This window comes from Anomalospiza imberbis, chromosome 6, assembly GCF_031753505.1.
Source record: "Anomalospiza imberbis isolate Cuckoo-Finch-1a 21T00152 chromosome 6, ASM3175350v1, whole genome shotgun sequence".
NCBI classification, from domain to species: Eukaryota; Metazoa; Chordata; class Aves; order Passeriformes; family Viduidae; genus Anomalospiza; species Anomalospiza imberbis.
Window position 1 is genome coordinate 10,216,586 of NC_089686.1, and position 16,321 is coordinate 10,232,906.

Below are 16,321 nucleotides of genomic sequence, written 5' to 3' on the forward strand. Positions count from 1 at the left end.
TCCAGTTAAGTTGTTCCTGGTGCTGATACTTCCCTCATTTGGAATGTATGGCTGTAGTGCCTGTGGCTCTGTGCTCAGACCAGAGCACTCCTTTGAATCACCTCTTTTCCCCTTGCGAAAATAATGTGCAGAAAATGCCCCTAACACCATGGTAATGGGGTGAGATTAGCACCAGAAAAAACCAGCTCAAAACTCAGAAAACACTGGGGACCTGGGAGCAGGAGTAGGCTCTGCAACCCTTTCCCCTCCTTGCAGGTGCAGCACGGCCTGTGTTCAAGCTCCAGTGAGGGGCAGCTGAGTAACCTTGGAGCCGAGTGACGTGGAAGGACCAGTGGGAGAAAGTCCTGGGAGGAAACATCTGGGACCAAGGCACCTTGGCACTTGGGCAGGGGCCCTTGTAAAGGTTGTGCACCCCCAAGGGCAGGTCTGTGCCCAGCCCTGTGCCTTGCCTTACTGACCCAGCTGCCTGGCTTCACTCTGAACCTGTCCTGTCACAGCTGATCTGTGTGGCCAGCACTGGAAGCCACTGCCATCTCACCTGCAGGACACCCAGGACTGGTAATTTAGCCACAACAAACTAGCTTATAGAGCCCTAACTATTGTGTAAGCAATGACTTGGGAGCACATGCAAGTAGAAAAACTGAGGAGCAGAAAAGATGGTTTAGCACTCATTTGGTTTCCCTGACACTAATTACAACAGTAAGAAGAGTTCCCTCTGCTTGAGTGAATCTGCTCCTTAGGTTCCTAACCCAAACTATCAAGATGTTTTTTAGTTTGCTCTGAAAAAAATGGAGAGGTTTTAGAATTTTACTGAATAAAAGCAAGATAACCTCGCACCTGGGCACTGGGGCCATGCCCTTGGATGTCAGCTGCAGTAGCACTAAGGAAGCTGCGGAGATACCCTGGTGCTGGTCTGCCCTAGGGAAGGAAGGGACATCCTGGGAAACTTGCTTGTCAGTGGCCTCAGAACATCTCCTCAGCAATTCCAGGTCAAGAGACAGATTCTGACACCTCTGTGGCAGCAAGATGATAACTTCCAAAATGAAAAACACAGACAAAACCAGCAGCCTGTCAAGCAAGTAAGCTCAACAGCTCCAACAGCTTTATAAACCTTAAGCTGAAATTTAACCATGCAGTGTTTCACAGATAAAGCTTAAGAGCATTAAGTTTCATTGTTTTCAAGCTGCCTTTTTTTTTTTCTTTACTTCTGGGTTTTCTGTTCTAGAATTTCACGGTTCAGTGGTGTTACCAAATGCCAAGGAGTCAGTCCTCAGTAACAGGCCTCTGAAGCTCTTTGGGACTAATTAGTTTGAGAATAGCTGCCACAGTTTGGAAAGACTAATTGGGGGTCAGCTACTTTTGTTCCATGTCTCCTGGCCATGTCCAGTCCCTGCTTTCACTGGGAGTCCAGAGGTCCTGTGATCTTTACTACAACTTCGTAGCAGCCCTCAAATGAAAGGACAGTTCATTACAGATTGTTACATTAACTACTTTTCAGAGGTGCCTCTCCTTTTCAAACAGCAAGGTTCAGAACTTTCACAATGCCCACGTGCTAAGCATTAATTATTATCAACTATTTAAACTCTGTGGTACATCTGGACAGCAACAAATCAACCGAGCTGTTTGACTTGGGTGGAGATCAGGATCTTTCCACAAGCCTCTTACCCCAAGGAACAGGGCAGATCTTAGCGGGGAGGAATGACAGCCTTGTGGCAATTCCTCGGGCAAGTGGCCCGGCAGAGGTGACCTCTGGGGGAGCACCACATCACAGGTACACTGGCAAGGGAAGCCACTACCACAGCAAGGTAAAACAAAAGCATTAAGCGCATTTCTCTGCCTACTGCAATCCCTTCAAATCGCTTTTCCCATCTTTAGCCCTCGCCTCACTACAAGCCCAAGCTGTACACGCTCGGGAGCGAAGAGCACGCTTTTATCTAACAGGTATCTAACCAGATCCAGCTGAGGAGGCACTGGCCCCTAATGACAACTTCTAGGTTTTAACAGATAAAAGTAAAACCAGGCTATTTTACTTCTTACACGCACAACAGTCAGGATTTTAAACCCTGGTTGAAGCTGCTGAGCCCCAAGCAGAGCTGGCAGCTGAGCAACTCCTTGTCATGCTGGATGAAGAGAAACTGCTGCCAGAGGCTGCCAAGCTGCAGCAAAGCTCCCAATCTCAGGCTCCTGCAAGGAGATGAGGGTTTGAAAAGCCGAGGCTGATGGACCTGCCACGACACCCTGCACCTGCCCAAGGGCAGCGTTCACACTGAGGTTTTCTAGCAGACAGGGTACAGCACCAAATGAGGGGAATCACCCAGCACTGCTTCCTTCCCGGGTGCCAGAAGTCTAACTTTGAAGCCTGGAGCAGGTTTTATCTGAACTCCAAGTTGCCTTTTGAAGACGTTATTTTTAATCAGATAGCAGAGGCAATACATTCAAAGACTCATGAAACTTTTTAAGTCAGACTTCTTTCCCTAAAGAAATAGTCACACAGTAAACACTCAATTTTTATGAGCTGGTGGAATCATCAGTTAATAATCTGAGACAGAAACAGCAACAAGAATGTGAAAACAGGGTCAGAAGTGTAACTCAGCACCAGGAATTTCATAGTGGCAGCCTCAGCACTGAATTAGGGTACCACTTTGTGATACACTCACTGATCCACCTGTGGGTTACTACAGACAAGAACACCTCCTTCCCTGCATCCTCCCACCATGTTTTACACCACATCTACCATCCTATAGCTTTGGTATGACATCATCACTTCACTGACCCTACGAAAAACTTTTTTGGGTAATTTATTTCCTACTTTCCCTGCAGGAAGGAACAGGTATGTCTTGCTAGTCTTTACAGCCTGGGGGGGAAAAACCAAACAGCCAGAGAATATCCCTATGGGTGGCAGCTTGCAATTGCCATCAAGTCAGCCCTGAAATGTGACTGCCCACCCCTGAAATGGTACTTCACTGGTGCCACCTTTCACAGCAGCCAACACCACAAAAAACCTACTTCAGGCAGAAACCTTCTAGTCATGAGTAACACTTATCAGGGCGTGCCCACAAGTTACACAAGGGAGGGATGTGCCTGCACCAGGAGGAACAGATGTGTTCCTGAGAGGGTACACAGGGACTAAAAATCAATCTTCCAGGTTCCCAAACATACATGAAAATGGGCATTTTGGAAATACAAACCTCATTTAAATCCAATGGAGAACATATTTTCTTTTAGACAAAAGAAGCCAGGAATATACATGTCTCTAAATTAAAATTTGTGGGTTTGTATTACAGCAATAAAAATCCACAAAAGAAAAAGGGGCATTTTGAAATGTTCCATGGCTTTACCCCATGGTTCTAGCACTGTTTGCCACAGCTGCTAGTGCCCAGTGATGACTCGCTGCCAGGGCCACATGCAACACAAGACAGTGCAGAACAGAACCTGCAGCTCAAGGCACGCCTGCTGCAATTACCCAAACACAATCTTTGCTCTTCTCCAAGTTCTGCCACAACAACGTGACTAGAAAAAGCAGCTCACCGTGCACTGCAGCCTTGACCTCTCATAACTTATACTGAATCCAAAAAATCCCAAAACACTCTTGATTATCCTGGCAGGCAGCTGTGAAGGACAACAAAACCCCCACCCTTAACTCTTCCCTGGCCAAAACTTGTCACACACCATGTCATACCAGGTTCCTGATTTTGATGGACCAGGTTTTAAGTTATCCTGCTTCTAAAGGAATCTGATCCCTCAACACTGGTATTTAAGACACTCACTTCCAGAGATAAGCAGGTGAACTCTGGGGGCCTCTGCCCCTCCCTCCCCATACGAGGCTGGAGCTGGACACTGCTTGGCCTGGGCTGTGGTGGCACTGCACAGCCAGAGCCACGGCAACAGCCAGGTCCCTCAGGGGCAGCACACACCAACTGCAGCAGTACCAGCTCCTGCTGCTTTGATCTTGGATTTGGAGCTGTTGAAAACCACAGGCAAGGAAAAACCCAAGCCAAAACCCAACTCAAGTATGATTACAACTGAAGTTTGTTTAAAAAACCCCAAGCATCCAAAGATCAGAATACAGACACAGCTGTCCGACTTTAAGAAGCTGGCAGCTGCACACTGTTGATTACCCAACACGTGATTTTGGCCCACGTTTCAAATCTGCACTGTTGGAACAGTGTCTAGGGTTAAGGTGGGATTTTGTCTCATTCAAGAGATTGTCACACTGCGTGATCAGCTTCACAAATTGAATTGAGCTGTGTAAATACTTACTTGGAAAAGCAATAAGGGGGTTGAATCACAAATGAAGATTGACCAAAACCAAATCCTTTATTTCCACAACTGTATAAATGTGCTCCAAGTATGTGTCCAACACAAGTTAGAAAAACAAAATAGAACATGCCAGTTGCAAACTAGATCAGTTCACCGACGTGCTGACTCCTTGGTATTAGGCTTAGTTACACAAGACCAGTCACAGTAAAAAGATACATTTTAGAGTACAAAGTAGCAGGATGTTAAGTCATTTCAGCTTGTGCACATACAAGTCACACTTCTGGCAGAAAATGCAGAGAAGTTTGCATTACTATGCTGGAAGCTATGCTGCATCACTTTAAATGGCATCAATATCGATATCATCATCTTTATTGTTTGCAGGCTTCACAGTTTCAACTTTAGGTACACTGGCAGTTGTGGAGTACACCACCTGTGGAGACAAGACACTTCCTTTAACTACAGCACCTAGCACTGGAGTAATTCCAACACCCAACCACCCTCCTGACCACGGCCGTACATCTGGGGAAGCAGCATCTCCTACTCAGCAGAACAATACAGTGCTGGGAGGAGAACAACCAACCAATCCCTGTGTAAAAACACTCCCAGCCACAGCCAGCTGGAGTGTAACCAACAGATTTTACCTAGGCCTAAACTGCGAGGAAAATGGTCAGTTATTCTTCCATCAGCTTATCTAACAAACACACCCCCACTAACTCATCTACAAGATGAGACACGATGCTTCATACCTCCTGTCAACCTTGCACTACATGAGCTGCTACTGTCACTGTAGAATGGCACAATCTTGGGCTACCCAGGTGCAACTGCATTACAGCGATCTCGCAGACATCTGACAACAATTAGTAGCACTTAAAGCACTGTAAATGGAGCATTCCTCCTGTTCCCAACATGCACGGTAATACCCCAGGTAATCCATCTCAGAGTGCACCAGGACAAGGTTACAAGACTTAAGCATGCAGGAACAGTGCAGCCTTGGAGCTGCTGACAGAAAGCAAGCCTTTCCTACCTCTATGTTTTCATCTTCATCCTCTTCTTCATTACCGGAAGATTCTTCTTCAGCTTCCTTTAGCCATTTAATAAATGGTTCTGCTTTGACACGGATTTCTTTGGCAAGCTCCTTTGAAACATATTTCTTTGAGGCCTGAAAGACAGATACTTTGTGTGACCACTGAAGGAGTTTACACCAGATTGTACCCAAATACTGCCTAAACTGGAACTCTAATCTCACTCACTGCCTTCCACAGCCCATTTTTTGAAGGAGCCCTCTTACTGCACAAGCTACACCAGGAATGGAGAAGCCAGATGCAATAGGCTACCTTCAGGTATTTAATTGCTACAGTACATTACAAACTGCCCTTTACCTTTTCTGCCCAGCCAAGGATGACTTCTTCTTCCAGAAGATCTGCATCATACATTTCCTTCAAAATATGTGGTATTTTTGAAATAAGCTGAGACTGATGCATAGCTACCACACACTCGAAGCCATGGAGAAGGTACCTCTGAGCTTTCTTGTTGTTGTGGCAGAACTAGAATTGTGATAAAAGCAAAAGTGATTGAATGAGCTTTTTTACCCCCTCTCCAGACTGAACAGAGCAGCAACAGCTCTATGAGATTGATAAGTTTACAATAATTCATGCTATCCCTTCCCAGTAGCTCCCACTAGCCAGGGAGAAGTTTAAAAATAAAACACTACAACAAGTCCTTCCCCATAGTACCAAGCAACTGCTACAAAAAACTCCAAGCAGTTGTCACAATGAGTGCAGAAGAGATAGCTTACACGAAGGAAGTGACGTCTGTATTTTCTGATTTGTTCACGAATCTTTTCATCAAAAAGGACTTCAGTGAGAACAAGTGGGCCCATAGCCTTTACATCCAGTCTCTCTGCTTCTGCTACAATGTCTTTGTCAGAAGTATCGATGACACCTTCTTCCTTCTTTTTCTAGAGGGAAACAGGCATAGAGAGAAACATTTTAATGCCACTTGAGGTCTGCATTAATGCTCTTTGCAGTCGTTCCTCCCCACTGCTGGTAGAGACAGTACTTGGCAGAAGCTTCTTGAGCAAGTTGCTTTTAGTTTCCTTACAAACATTTTGTACAATTACAGCTGAGTGATTACATCAGGCCAAGAACCAGAGGATAGTTACCTTTACAAAATCAAATAATAAGTTGACTCTCTCCTCTATAGTTCTTTCCAGGTCTTCACTAAGTGTGAGGTTCTTCGCATGGTCACTGATTTCATCCATTCTACGCCTCTGGGCTTCTTCTGTTGTGTCCTCACCCCAGTCATCATCATCCTCCTCCTCCTACAATACAAAACCAAAACAAGACATCCACAAAATATTACTGCAAGTTTACTATTACCTGAGCATAGAAATAATATGGACTTGACAGCCTGAAGAAATGTTTGGAATAAAATTTGCAAGTCAAAGATGATGGAGAAAGTGCAAATATAGGAAATAAGTATTCTATAGCCACCTGCAGGGCTACTTGAACTGCAGTTCAACCACTCTACCTAGTACACAGGATACAATTCAGGTGCCTGAAAAGGAGTGAAAAAGGATAAGCAGCTTTTCCTTAGCAAGAAGCATAAAAGCTGGTACTGGTGAGCCAATAAAGATGATATAGAAAATCAGGGACGCTTCTATTCCAGCACTAAGTTCTGGATACAGTAAGAGTTTTCAGTGCAATGTTGACCAGCAATGAATGCCAGTAACGTCAGAGGTTTAAATCTGAGCAACACACCACACACCCTTTTCTCCCCACTTTCCCTTCTACTTACCACAACCTGTGGAGGAGTAATCTCCTCTGGTGGTGGGGGTGGAAGTGTCTCATTGCTGGACACAGAACCATTCTCTTTGTCCTTGCCTTTTCTGTTCTTCTTCTCCTTTTCTTTCTTTCCTGTACCAGTGTCACCACTTTCTGCAAGTGAATTTTAATGTTTTGTTCTATGAACTAGAGCAAACTAGAAAGTCCCTGCACCTCTGCCAAATCCCCAAAAGTGGGTTTGGATGCTGTCATTAGCTGCAAGTTATGGGTAGTAGCCATCCCCAAACACTCAGGGAAGATGTACATTTGGTGGGGAAACCCCCAGCTGCAGTCAAAGTCTTGCTTGTCACCAAAATTGTCCAAGTCTATATAACAGGTGACCTCACAAAGAAGAGACCCCTGGAATAGGTTAGACTTTTCTATTCTAGCAAGCTTAAATTGCAGCAGGCAACTAGATGCTTACTACAGAGTGTTGCTTGCACAGATCACAGTTCACGTTTACTACTGCTTTTACTTCCTACTCTCACATTTCATGCTAACCTAAAGCTTCCTTCCTTTTAAGTTTTGTCCTGCACAGGCAAAACCAGCTTTTAACAAACAGCTCTGCTCGGGAAGGACACATTGTAAGGAGGAAAGACATTACATTACCAGCACAGCTCCATCTTGATCCCCAAACACACTCTAGGAGTATGCTGGTGCCTTTTTACATTTCATTTAGATGTTAGCCATTTATTTTTCTACTTCCATAGCACCACTAATACAGAAGTTCTCTTTATCCCCAGAAGTAAGGAAAGGCACTTACCAGGTGGGTTTTTGAGAATGAACGTGCAGAGTTTATGGTTTGTGTCAAGCATGCCTCGATAGCCACAGGCTTTGCAAGAGTTACCTATAGTTTGTTTCTTAGGATTGACATGCTGTAAAGAGAACAACCTCCAGTTAATTTACTACTTACAGAACAACCGCATTAAAGCCTGATGTCTACATTTTAAGCCAGATGCTTAAATACTGTGCAGCACCCTCTAAAGACAAAGTTTAGAAGCAGGAATTTATCCCAGAAGTTATGACTGTTAGAGATGTAAAACCTTCCCAAAGGGTGCAAAAATGTGTACTTGATTTTCTGTTCACAGATTCTCAAGTCTTTTAACTTTGCAGCTCTTTCACAAACGTCTAACAGTGTTTCCATGGTGTCATTGTTAATGCAGAGAGAACACTCACCAGATCAGTTTCGGGATTCTCACACTCAGGACAGAGAACAAATTTTTTAATGAATCCATCCAACATGTCTTGCAGCTTATTCGCCTCATGAGATCCATTGACAATGTAACGGTCATTCTTAACATCAAACTGGGTCTGTGCTCCCAGCTCACAACCAAAAAATTTGGTAGGATCTGTAAAGGAAGAATTATAGCCACTACCACATGCATATCTTTGTTGTGATTCTTAAACAGCAAGTAAACAGGCTACTGTTTCTTTCTGTCCATTCTTTAATCCTGAGATAATCCCATTTTTTTCTTACAAATCTTTAAGGAACAGTATTAATGCTTTACTAGCCAATTAACACTACCACTTTAAACAGAAACATTACAAAGTGCTGTGTCATTCCACAATACTTACACGTTGGAGGCCGATTAAGCGCCTTTGCAACGTCAACCATGTTGACTATAACCGTCTTTATTCCATTTCCTTTGCCCTCCACCTACACAAAACAAATTATATTTTAAGGTTAAATGCTTGCAACAGCCAAACCCAGTGTGCATTTCCCATTTAACTACACTAACATTCTGCTTTGAAGTTCATCTCCTTCCAAGACTACCATCCATTTAGTGTGAACCGAAGGAGCGCACACCCTCCCTGCCCTGAGTGGCCAAGCGTTATCATGACCTCTCTTTCCCCTCCTGGGAGAACCAGTTATGGGAGAACACTCCCTGCTTCCAGCTGCTGCTTAGGAAGTTACCTTGGCAATCAGACGGGGCATTTTGTAGCGATAGAACTGATCTGAAACACTGCGGTTGACGTTGACAGACATTTTGCCTTATTAGTAGCTTTATCAATAAGATGAAGAGATCTTTGATTGCAGTTTTTTGGTATCTTCTGTCTGGAGAAGACGGGATGACATAAACGACTGCAAGAGTTCTCGGTCTCTGACATGAAAAAATTTTCGCCACTGAGGCTGTAAGGTTCTTGCTTGTATGCTATGTTTCCCCAATACAGGTACCAGTGGCTGCGCAACAGCTCTGCAAGTGTTAACACACAAAAAAATTAAGTTTAGCTTAATGTACATCAATCCACTCTTGCTACAAAGCTATATAATGGATGATAACTAGGGTGAGAAACAGGGAAATGGCCACTTGTTATGCGATGGCTTTCTTCAACCTATGGAACTGAAATCCATCCTTGGCTTGCACTGCTAAGGAACTTTTCTTTAACTGCACCACCAAGCTTCCCACCCTCTCTTACTACCCTAAAACCACCGAACAGCTTACAACTACTTTTTATACAATTAATTCCAGCAGGAGTTCCGGGATCACTAAGGAAGGGCACACTCCTCGATTTATTATGCAGACCAGTGACTTGCACCATAAGGGTCACGTGGTATGGCTTCAGGCTGAAGGGCACAGGAAATCAGGAGAAATATTTGGAAATCCATTTCAAATTCCACATCATGAACCTATCACAAACTTAAGTCTGCAAACATGTAGTAAAATATAACTAAGATGAAGCAGCAGAATCTGTAGCCCAACATAGTTTCTACACGGCTTACCAGTTTTTGAATCGGAGTGGAAAAGAGTTGAAAATTACAAAATTCTCCCTCTCACTTATGGATTCTCATAGCAGCTTCTGTTGAGCTCTGACTTAACAATAAGCCTGATAAAGTCTGACAGAAGTTGCTTCACTGTAGAAAGCCTAGCAATGCAGAGGTACAGAGCAATGCAGCAGCTTTTCCAGTTGATTTTTTCTTGGGGGAAATGGAGGAGGGGGAGGAAGGGGAAGGAGGATGAATCCTATTATTAATGTTGCCTTGAGCAGTATTTACATATTTAAATTAACACGTGCCTCTATAATCAGATCTAAGAGTACTTAATCCACAACTGGTTGACTACACAGGCAACTCTGACGACAGAGCAGGGCTATTCTGACACGTCATCATGTTGTTATCGTTAATGACAAGCGCTGACACATTAAAAAAGCCTTCTTAGTATTTATGTGGAAGAACGTGCCTATGGTACAACATGATCCGAAGTCCCTCTGGTCAGGCTTACAACTTCTTTACACAATAAGAACATAGATCTCTACGTGCCTTAGAGATTACATTAGCCCTGATACAATTTTATCCTTCCTCATCAAAAAGTACACCGCGGACTCCGTTTAAAACACACCATTTCCTTCCCCAGGATGTCCCAGGAAGAGCCACCGTGTAACCTGACCACGTGTTCGAAGAAATGCTGAGGAAGCGGCTCTCTCGGTGACCGAGATCCCAGAAGGAGCGTATGGTTTTTCCCTCCTTCCAGAGCGCAGCATTTGTCCGCCGCAGGCTGAAGCTCCCTCTCCTGGTCCCTACGACACCTCATCCCAAGCACCACCCCCCCATATGCCGTGCACGGAGGAAAGAGCGGGAAGGCACATCGACTCCCTGCCGCACAGCGCCGCGTCCCGCCCCGCTCGCGGTGACTCACAAATGCAGCAATCAAGCACTGAGTCAGCGCCGGGAGCCACGGGGGAGTCACCGCCGGCCGCGCATGCGCCCCGCCGCGGGACGGGGCAGCCCCACCGCCCCCGCGCAGCCCGGGCCGCCCCCCGAGGGGCCCCGGGGCCGCCCCCCGAGGGGCCCCGGGGCCGAGCGCCCCCCGCCGCGGCCGCTGGGAACTGCGCCACTGCCCCCCCGGCACAGCGCGGGAGGCGCGGCCCCGCCGCCGCCATCTTGTCTCGTCGCATGGCGGCGGCGAAATGAACATAAATCATCAAAAAAAGAAAAAAAAAAAGCCTCGGCCCCCCAAAAACCAAACAATAACCCCACAGCTGAAGGTCTACGGCTTTTAGAGTTGAATTTTTGTTGTGCGCTTTAATGTTGTTTGCTCCCCCCGCCTCCCCCCCTCCCCGCGTTGCTTCTCTTCCCTCTCCCGTCAAAGTCGCGGACGCTTCGTTACACAAAACCTGCGCAAATATGCACCGTCCCCCGACAGCCTGAGCCCCCAGGCCAGCCCAAGCCACCCGCCTGCCCCCCCACCCCTCACCCCGCTGCCCTCACCTACTATTAGCACTCACCGTTTTCGTCCAATAAAGACATAAACCCAACGCTGCTCGCCCCGGGCTGCGACGAAGCCGATTGTGAGAGGAGAACAGGGCCGAGGGGGCGCTTATATCCAGACGGAGAGGGAGGCGGAGGCGGACGCCGCAGCCTCCGGGTCCCGGCGTCCTGGGGCGGGCGGTATCACCAGGGAGAGCGGTGCCGGGCAATCTGCGGGCAAGACACAATCAGGAGCATCGTTAGCGGCGGCACCTGTGAGGGAGAGGGAAGAGGAGGGGGGAGAAGAGGGAAGGGGGGAGGGAGAGGCGGCGAGAGGCGCGCAGCTGAGGCAGGAGGGGCCGGCGGACGGGACCCGGCAATGGCTGCCCCGTACTCACCTCTAGAATGTTCTCGCTCCGACTGAACAACGCCAGAGCTGGGATCAATCAGCCAGCGGTGCGCCCCGCCCCCCACTATCGCCATTGGCTCACCGCTCGCCTCGCAGTGAAGCTATTGGCTAAAACCTCGGTGCTCCCCTCGCCTATTGGTGAAAGCCGCTATCAATCAAGGCTTTGCCTCCCTCCCCCGTGCCCTCCCCCTCGCCAGTGCCCCAAAGGACATCGCGTCCGAGTCTCGCGAGAGAGCGCGGGGCCGGGGCCGGGGCCGGGGCCGGGGCCGGGGCCGGGGCCGGGGCCGGGGCCGGGGGGCCGGAGCCGGGGCTGAGGGCGCTCCCGGGGGCTGACGGCCCTCCCAGCTTCCCCCGGCCCCTCCGTCCTGCCGGGTGTGCCCAAATTCTGCCCCGGGCTGGGGGGCGAGCTACTCCCTTGGAGGGCAGTGACCCAGTGCTTGACATCTCAGCAGCTATGTTACAAGTAATAATACAAAGAATTCAAAGCAATTAAGTTGCTGAATCAGTTGTGTTTTTCCTGCACAGCCGGCTTTTGGGGTTGGGGAAGAGCCTGTTGTTTAACTCCAGTGTCATAAAGGCTCAGCGTTGGGTGGCTCTGGGTGCCTGGGCTGCCTTACAAAGAATGACACAAGTGTCACATGCATGTACTCTGTTCTTAGTGGAAAATGTTACCAGTCCTATGTAGCTGAATTGGGACCCTGAATGAAATGCATATCTTGATTTATTTTCACTCAAAAAGCAGAAAACTTGCATCCTTTCTTCCCTGTTTCTTGTTCTCTCCCATCTTCTTCCATCTACACTCCCCCAGTATCACTGGAGTTATATGTTTTGGATATTTTAGAGTGTCTATAATGTTCAAGTGGCAAAGAATTTTTTCCTGACTTTATGAACTGAGTGGGCCACCAGCTCTGTTACCCCTGTAAACACTCCACAGCAGAGCAATGCTCCTCAGTTCCTGTCACCCTCTTACTGAGTAATGTTGTAAAGCTTCTTGATGGCTCTGTGGGAGTACAGAGGAAAAGAGAGGGAGCGACAATAAAACTAGTAGTGACATTAAATAATGCTATATACTCTAAATCTCTTCCTGCCTAAAGTTAGTTTTAACACGTAGTTTTCCTGCCTGACTTTGATAATCACATGGATGTGGTCAAAGGAGACATCCCTCCTGTGGAATCTTGAAGTACATATTGAACATTTTTGGTCTTGTTATAAACGCCAATCACTTGGTTTTTAAAATTTTAAAAGTTTAATAATAATAAAATGGTTATAAAATAGTAATACAATTAGAGTAATGAACATTTAGAGTTAGGACAATTACAAGACAATAAAAAGCAAAGAATTACGGACGTCCGGATGCTCTTGGGCACTTAAGCCCAATAAGCATGCCTTGTGAACAAAGGAATAATCTTTAAAAGCAGTAGCCTGTTGCATATTCATACATCTCATACATGATGCATAAATTCCTTGCAAATTAAGAACTTTTCTGGGTTTTGTCAACTTCTTCCCCTTAATCCTGGTGGTTCCATAAAGACGGAGAGAAGGTGGAAGAATGTTTGTCTTTTCTGATAAGGAGGCAGTAATTCTTTATGGGCCTCCATCATTGTCATCTCTGTGTGAAGAGTTTCTTCATTATCTCATCTCTTACTTGAGCTAATAAAAACCCCCACATACATAGGTTCTATTTTAAATACAAAACTACATTTACCATACTATTAAAATGTTAATACAGCACTTCTAATCAATATAACATAATACATATAGTATTCAATTTAATATTTGCGAAAAGCCAATCATAAAATATGCATTTTTTACAGTCTGATATGCAGAAGAACTGCACTCAAGAAGGTGGCTGATAAATGATGTTTTCTTAGAAGTCATGAAAGCAGGACTACTGCCACTTCCAGTAGCACACAGGGACAATGAAAAAGCAGCCAGAGGTAAATGTGCACATCTTGGTGCTTTCTGTCAAAACCCTCATTGTGGCAGCTGCCCTTGCTACATGTCTCCTTTCAGTATGTGGAATAGCTGGTTGTTCTAGCCAGGACACTGTCCTGTAAAGAATCATGAAATGTTTTGGGTAGGAAGGGACCTTAAAGATCATCTAGTGCTAACCCCTCACCATGGGCAGGAATACCATCCACCAGATCAGCCACATCCAACCTGGCCTTGGACACCTCTGGGGATGGAGGATCCATCATATAAGGTTGTCTTGGACTTCACTATCAGCATTTGAAAAAGGTAAACATTCCTCAGGATATGTAAAATGTCTCCTTGATAAATGCATGACAATACTTTCTGAAATGGGAGAGAGTGTGTTAGGGCAAAATAAAGAAGCATCTCCAAAGTATGAGGGGCTTGGCAGTTACCAGGAGGGGAAAAAAGTCATAAAAAAAGTGTGAGGCAAGACAAGCACAGTAAAAAATCCTTTGCTGTGAAACTGTGTGGCACATCTAACTTGCTAAATGCCTCCTGTCTGTGGCTTTAGCTCTGCATTACAACACCTAGGGGGTTAATAAATTACAAGTGTTAAAGTATACTGTTGCCAACACCACTTAGTGAGCTGCTGGGAAAGAGACCCTGGATTTGGTACTATTTGACATTATGAACAACTCTGAACCCTTACAGTTAATAGCATGAAAAAAGATAGTTTTAAAATATAGTATATAAATTGACAAAAGTTAAAGAGGTACCTTTGAAGATGGTGTTTGTTCTGCAAAAAGCAGGGGTCATCCAGGTGAAGTCACATGACATTCTCCTGGATTATGCAAATCAGACTAAAATTGTGGATTATTGACTTCATGGAGCCTGGTTGTTGATTTTTTTCCTCAGCAGAAAATTATTATTAAATGTTGGATTCCAAATATTTTTTACTGAATCTTAATATTTACAATTTGTTCATTTTAATATTTCATGGTATGGACAAGACAGAAAAATATTTTCTCTCCTCCCACTTTAAAATGTCACAATTTCATGAATCCTGAAGTTCATAGTTCACATTGCTTGTGTGACCTTCAAAATACAGACTACTTGTGTACTTTGCATTTTATTGACAGAAACTATGCAGGTTTTATACGTACTTTTGTAGATATGACATTTTAAATGACAGTAGTAAGTCAGGTTTTCCAAATGGTTTTGCGTCTAAGAATAGGAAATTTTCCACTGTTGAGTTTGGAGTGCTTCTCCTTATCACAGAAATGCTTTATTATTGCTGAGTTCAGCCTTGAACAAACCAAGTTTGTTCCATGTTGCCTTAGCTGGTTTTTATTAGAAATAACCAAGAGTCAATGACTGTGACAATGCAGCAAAATCAAAACTCTATTGAAATTCTTAACATATTTAACATCTTCAGAATTAGGTTTGTAATCTGAACAGTTGCAATGTGTGCTTTTAATCCCTGATTGGCAGCTTGATGTCCTTCTGTTGTTTATTCAGCGAGCTTGTCCTCTCTCAGTGGTGCGGCTGGCTGCAAACATAACCCTAATTCAACGCCCTCTTGGTAACCTTGGCCTTGAGGAATGTTTTGTCCCTGCTGTGTGTGTTCTCTCCCAGAGGCTGGGTCAGAGCTCTTATTTCGTCCAGTGCAGGCAGGAACATTAGCACCTGAGTAAGGGATTCCTCCTCGTGCCGGCTTTGGCTGTAATTTCAGGAGATGGAAGGAGGGCCAAGCTTATCTATAGTTACGTGGAATAGCAATAGCCTTTCTTCTTCCTATCTCGGCAATGTGTAGAGAAAGTTTAATTATTTACATGTCAGGTTGGAATAGGTTACCTTTAGGGAAGGGTGGGTCCGAAATCCATCGGGATTGACACTAGACGTTGATCGTTCACAAGGGCAGAGGTTAACTCTGGTTTTACTGTCCAGGAGCTTCAGAGTCATTTCTGTCCGGCACCTTACTGGCCATTTGGGGAGGTTCACTTTGTGAAATGCTTTTCTTTCCATGCTCTGTAGCACCATCATTCCTGTTAGCCATTATTAGTAGCTCAGGAATTAGTAAACAGTGAAAATCATGAAAGCAAGTGTGTGATGTTACACACCCACATAGCCATTATTTATGGAAGTTATTTTTGTTGCTTCTATTACTATGCAGAAATGCTAAAATCTCCCAGCTAGTGTTTGGGTCTGAGTGCTCTGAAAGGGCTCAGTGTCAGCTGACAGCATGAGCTCTGCCCCAGATCTGGTCTTGTCACTAGTGAGGTTCCCTGTACCCCTCCCTCTTTCTCTTCCAGTGTATATCTGCCTATACAAGGGAGTCACCACAGCAAGGAGAGGCAAACAGCTTCTCTGCAGAATACAAAACAGTGTCTGATAGCAGTGAAGTCCCTGCCTGGGAAGCCTATATTTTTCTCTGTGTGTCTCAGCAGTAAGTGGAAATGCTAGTGATAGGAATCAGGGAAGCCTGGTTTTCTCAGTTTGTCTAGGTAGCAGCTTTGGCTATGGGCCTAACTGGCAACCACTACCATTATCCAGCAGTTGCATGCTGTGGTTGGCAAATCTGCCTGCTACATTTATATGGTTGCTGAAAGAAGTGGATGTGGAAGATAAGAGTCCCTGGGAGTACAGCTTCCAGCTGAGAACATGCTGTCAAAGCTACCTGTCTGTTCATAATGCCCATTAGTAACCACTGCATTTACATTTCCCTGCTTC

General features: G+C 45.4%; 1 protein-coding gene and 1 non-coding gene across 3 annotated transcripts; both read right to left on the reverse strand.

Moving 5' to 3' along the window:
* Positions 1-4,292: 4,292 nt before the first annotated feature.
* EIF5 (eukaryotic translation initiation factor 5) lies at positions 4,293-11,715 on the reverse strand. Of its 2 annotated transcripts, XM_068192335.1 has the most exons (12): positions 11,667-11,715; positions 11,307-11,499; positions 8,998-9,277; positions 8,658-8,739; positions 8,259-8,431; positions 7,846-7,957; positions 7,057-7,196; positions 6,422-6,580; positions 6,056-6,217; positions 5,640-5,804; positions 5,285-5,419; positions 4,293-4,690 (listed from the first exon to the last, which is right to left on the reverse strand). In XM_068192335.1, the coding sequence occupies exons 3-12, from the start codon at positions 9,067-9,069 to the stop codon at positions 4,598-4,600; spliced, it is 1,293 nt and encodes a 430-aa protein (XP_068048436.1). In that variant the 5' UTR covers positions 9,070-9,277; positions 11,307-11,499; positions 11,667-11,715; the 3' UTR covers positions 4,293-4,597. The 2 variants fall into 2 exon arrangements, with proteins under 2 accessions (XP_068048436.1, XP_068048434.1); XM_068192333.1 differs by lacking the exon at positions 11,667-11,715 and having other exon boundaries at positions 11,307-11,557.
* Positions 7,398-7,521, reverse strand: LOC137476721 (small nucleolar RNA SNORA28). Its single transcript, XR_011000555.1, has one exon. It is a non-coding gene; the product is annotated as a small nucleolar RNA SNORA28 (small nucleolar RNA).
* Positions 11,716-16,321: the final 4,606 nt, after the last annotated feature.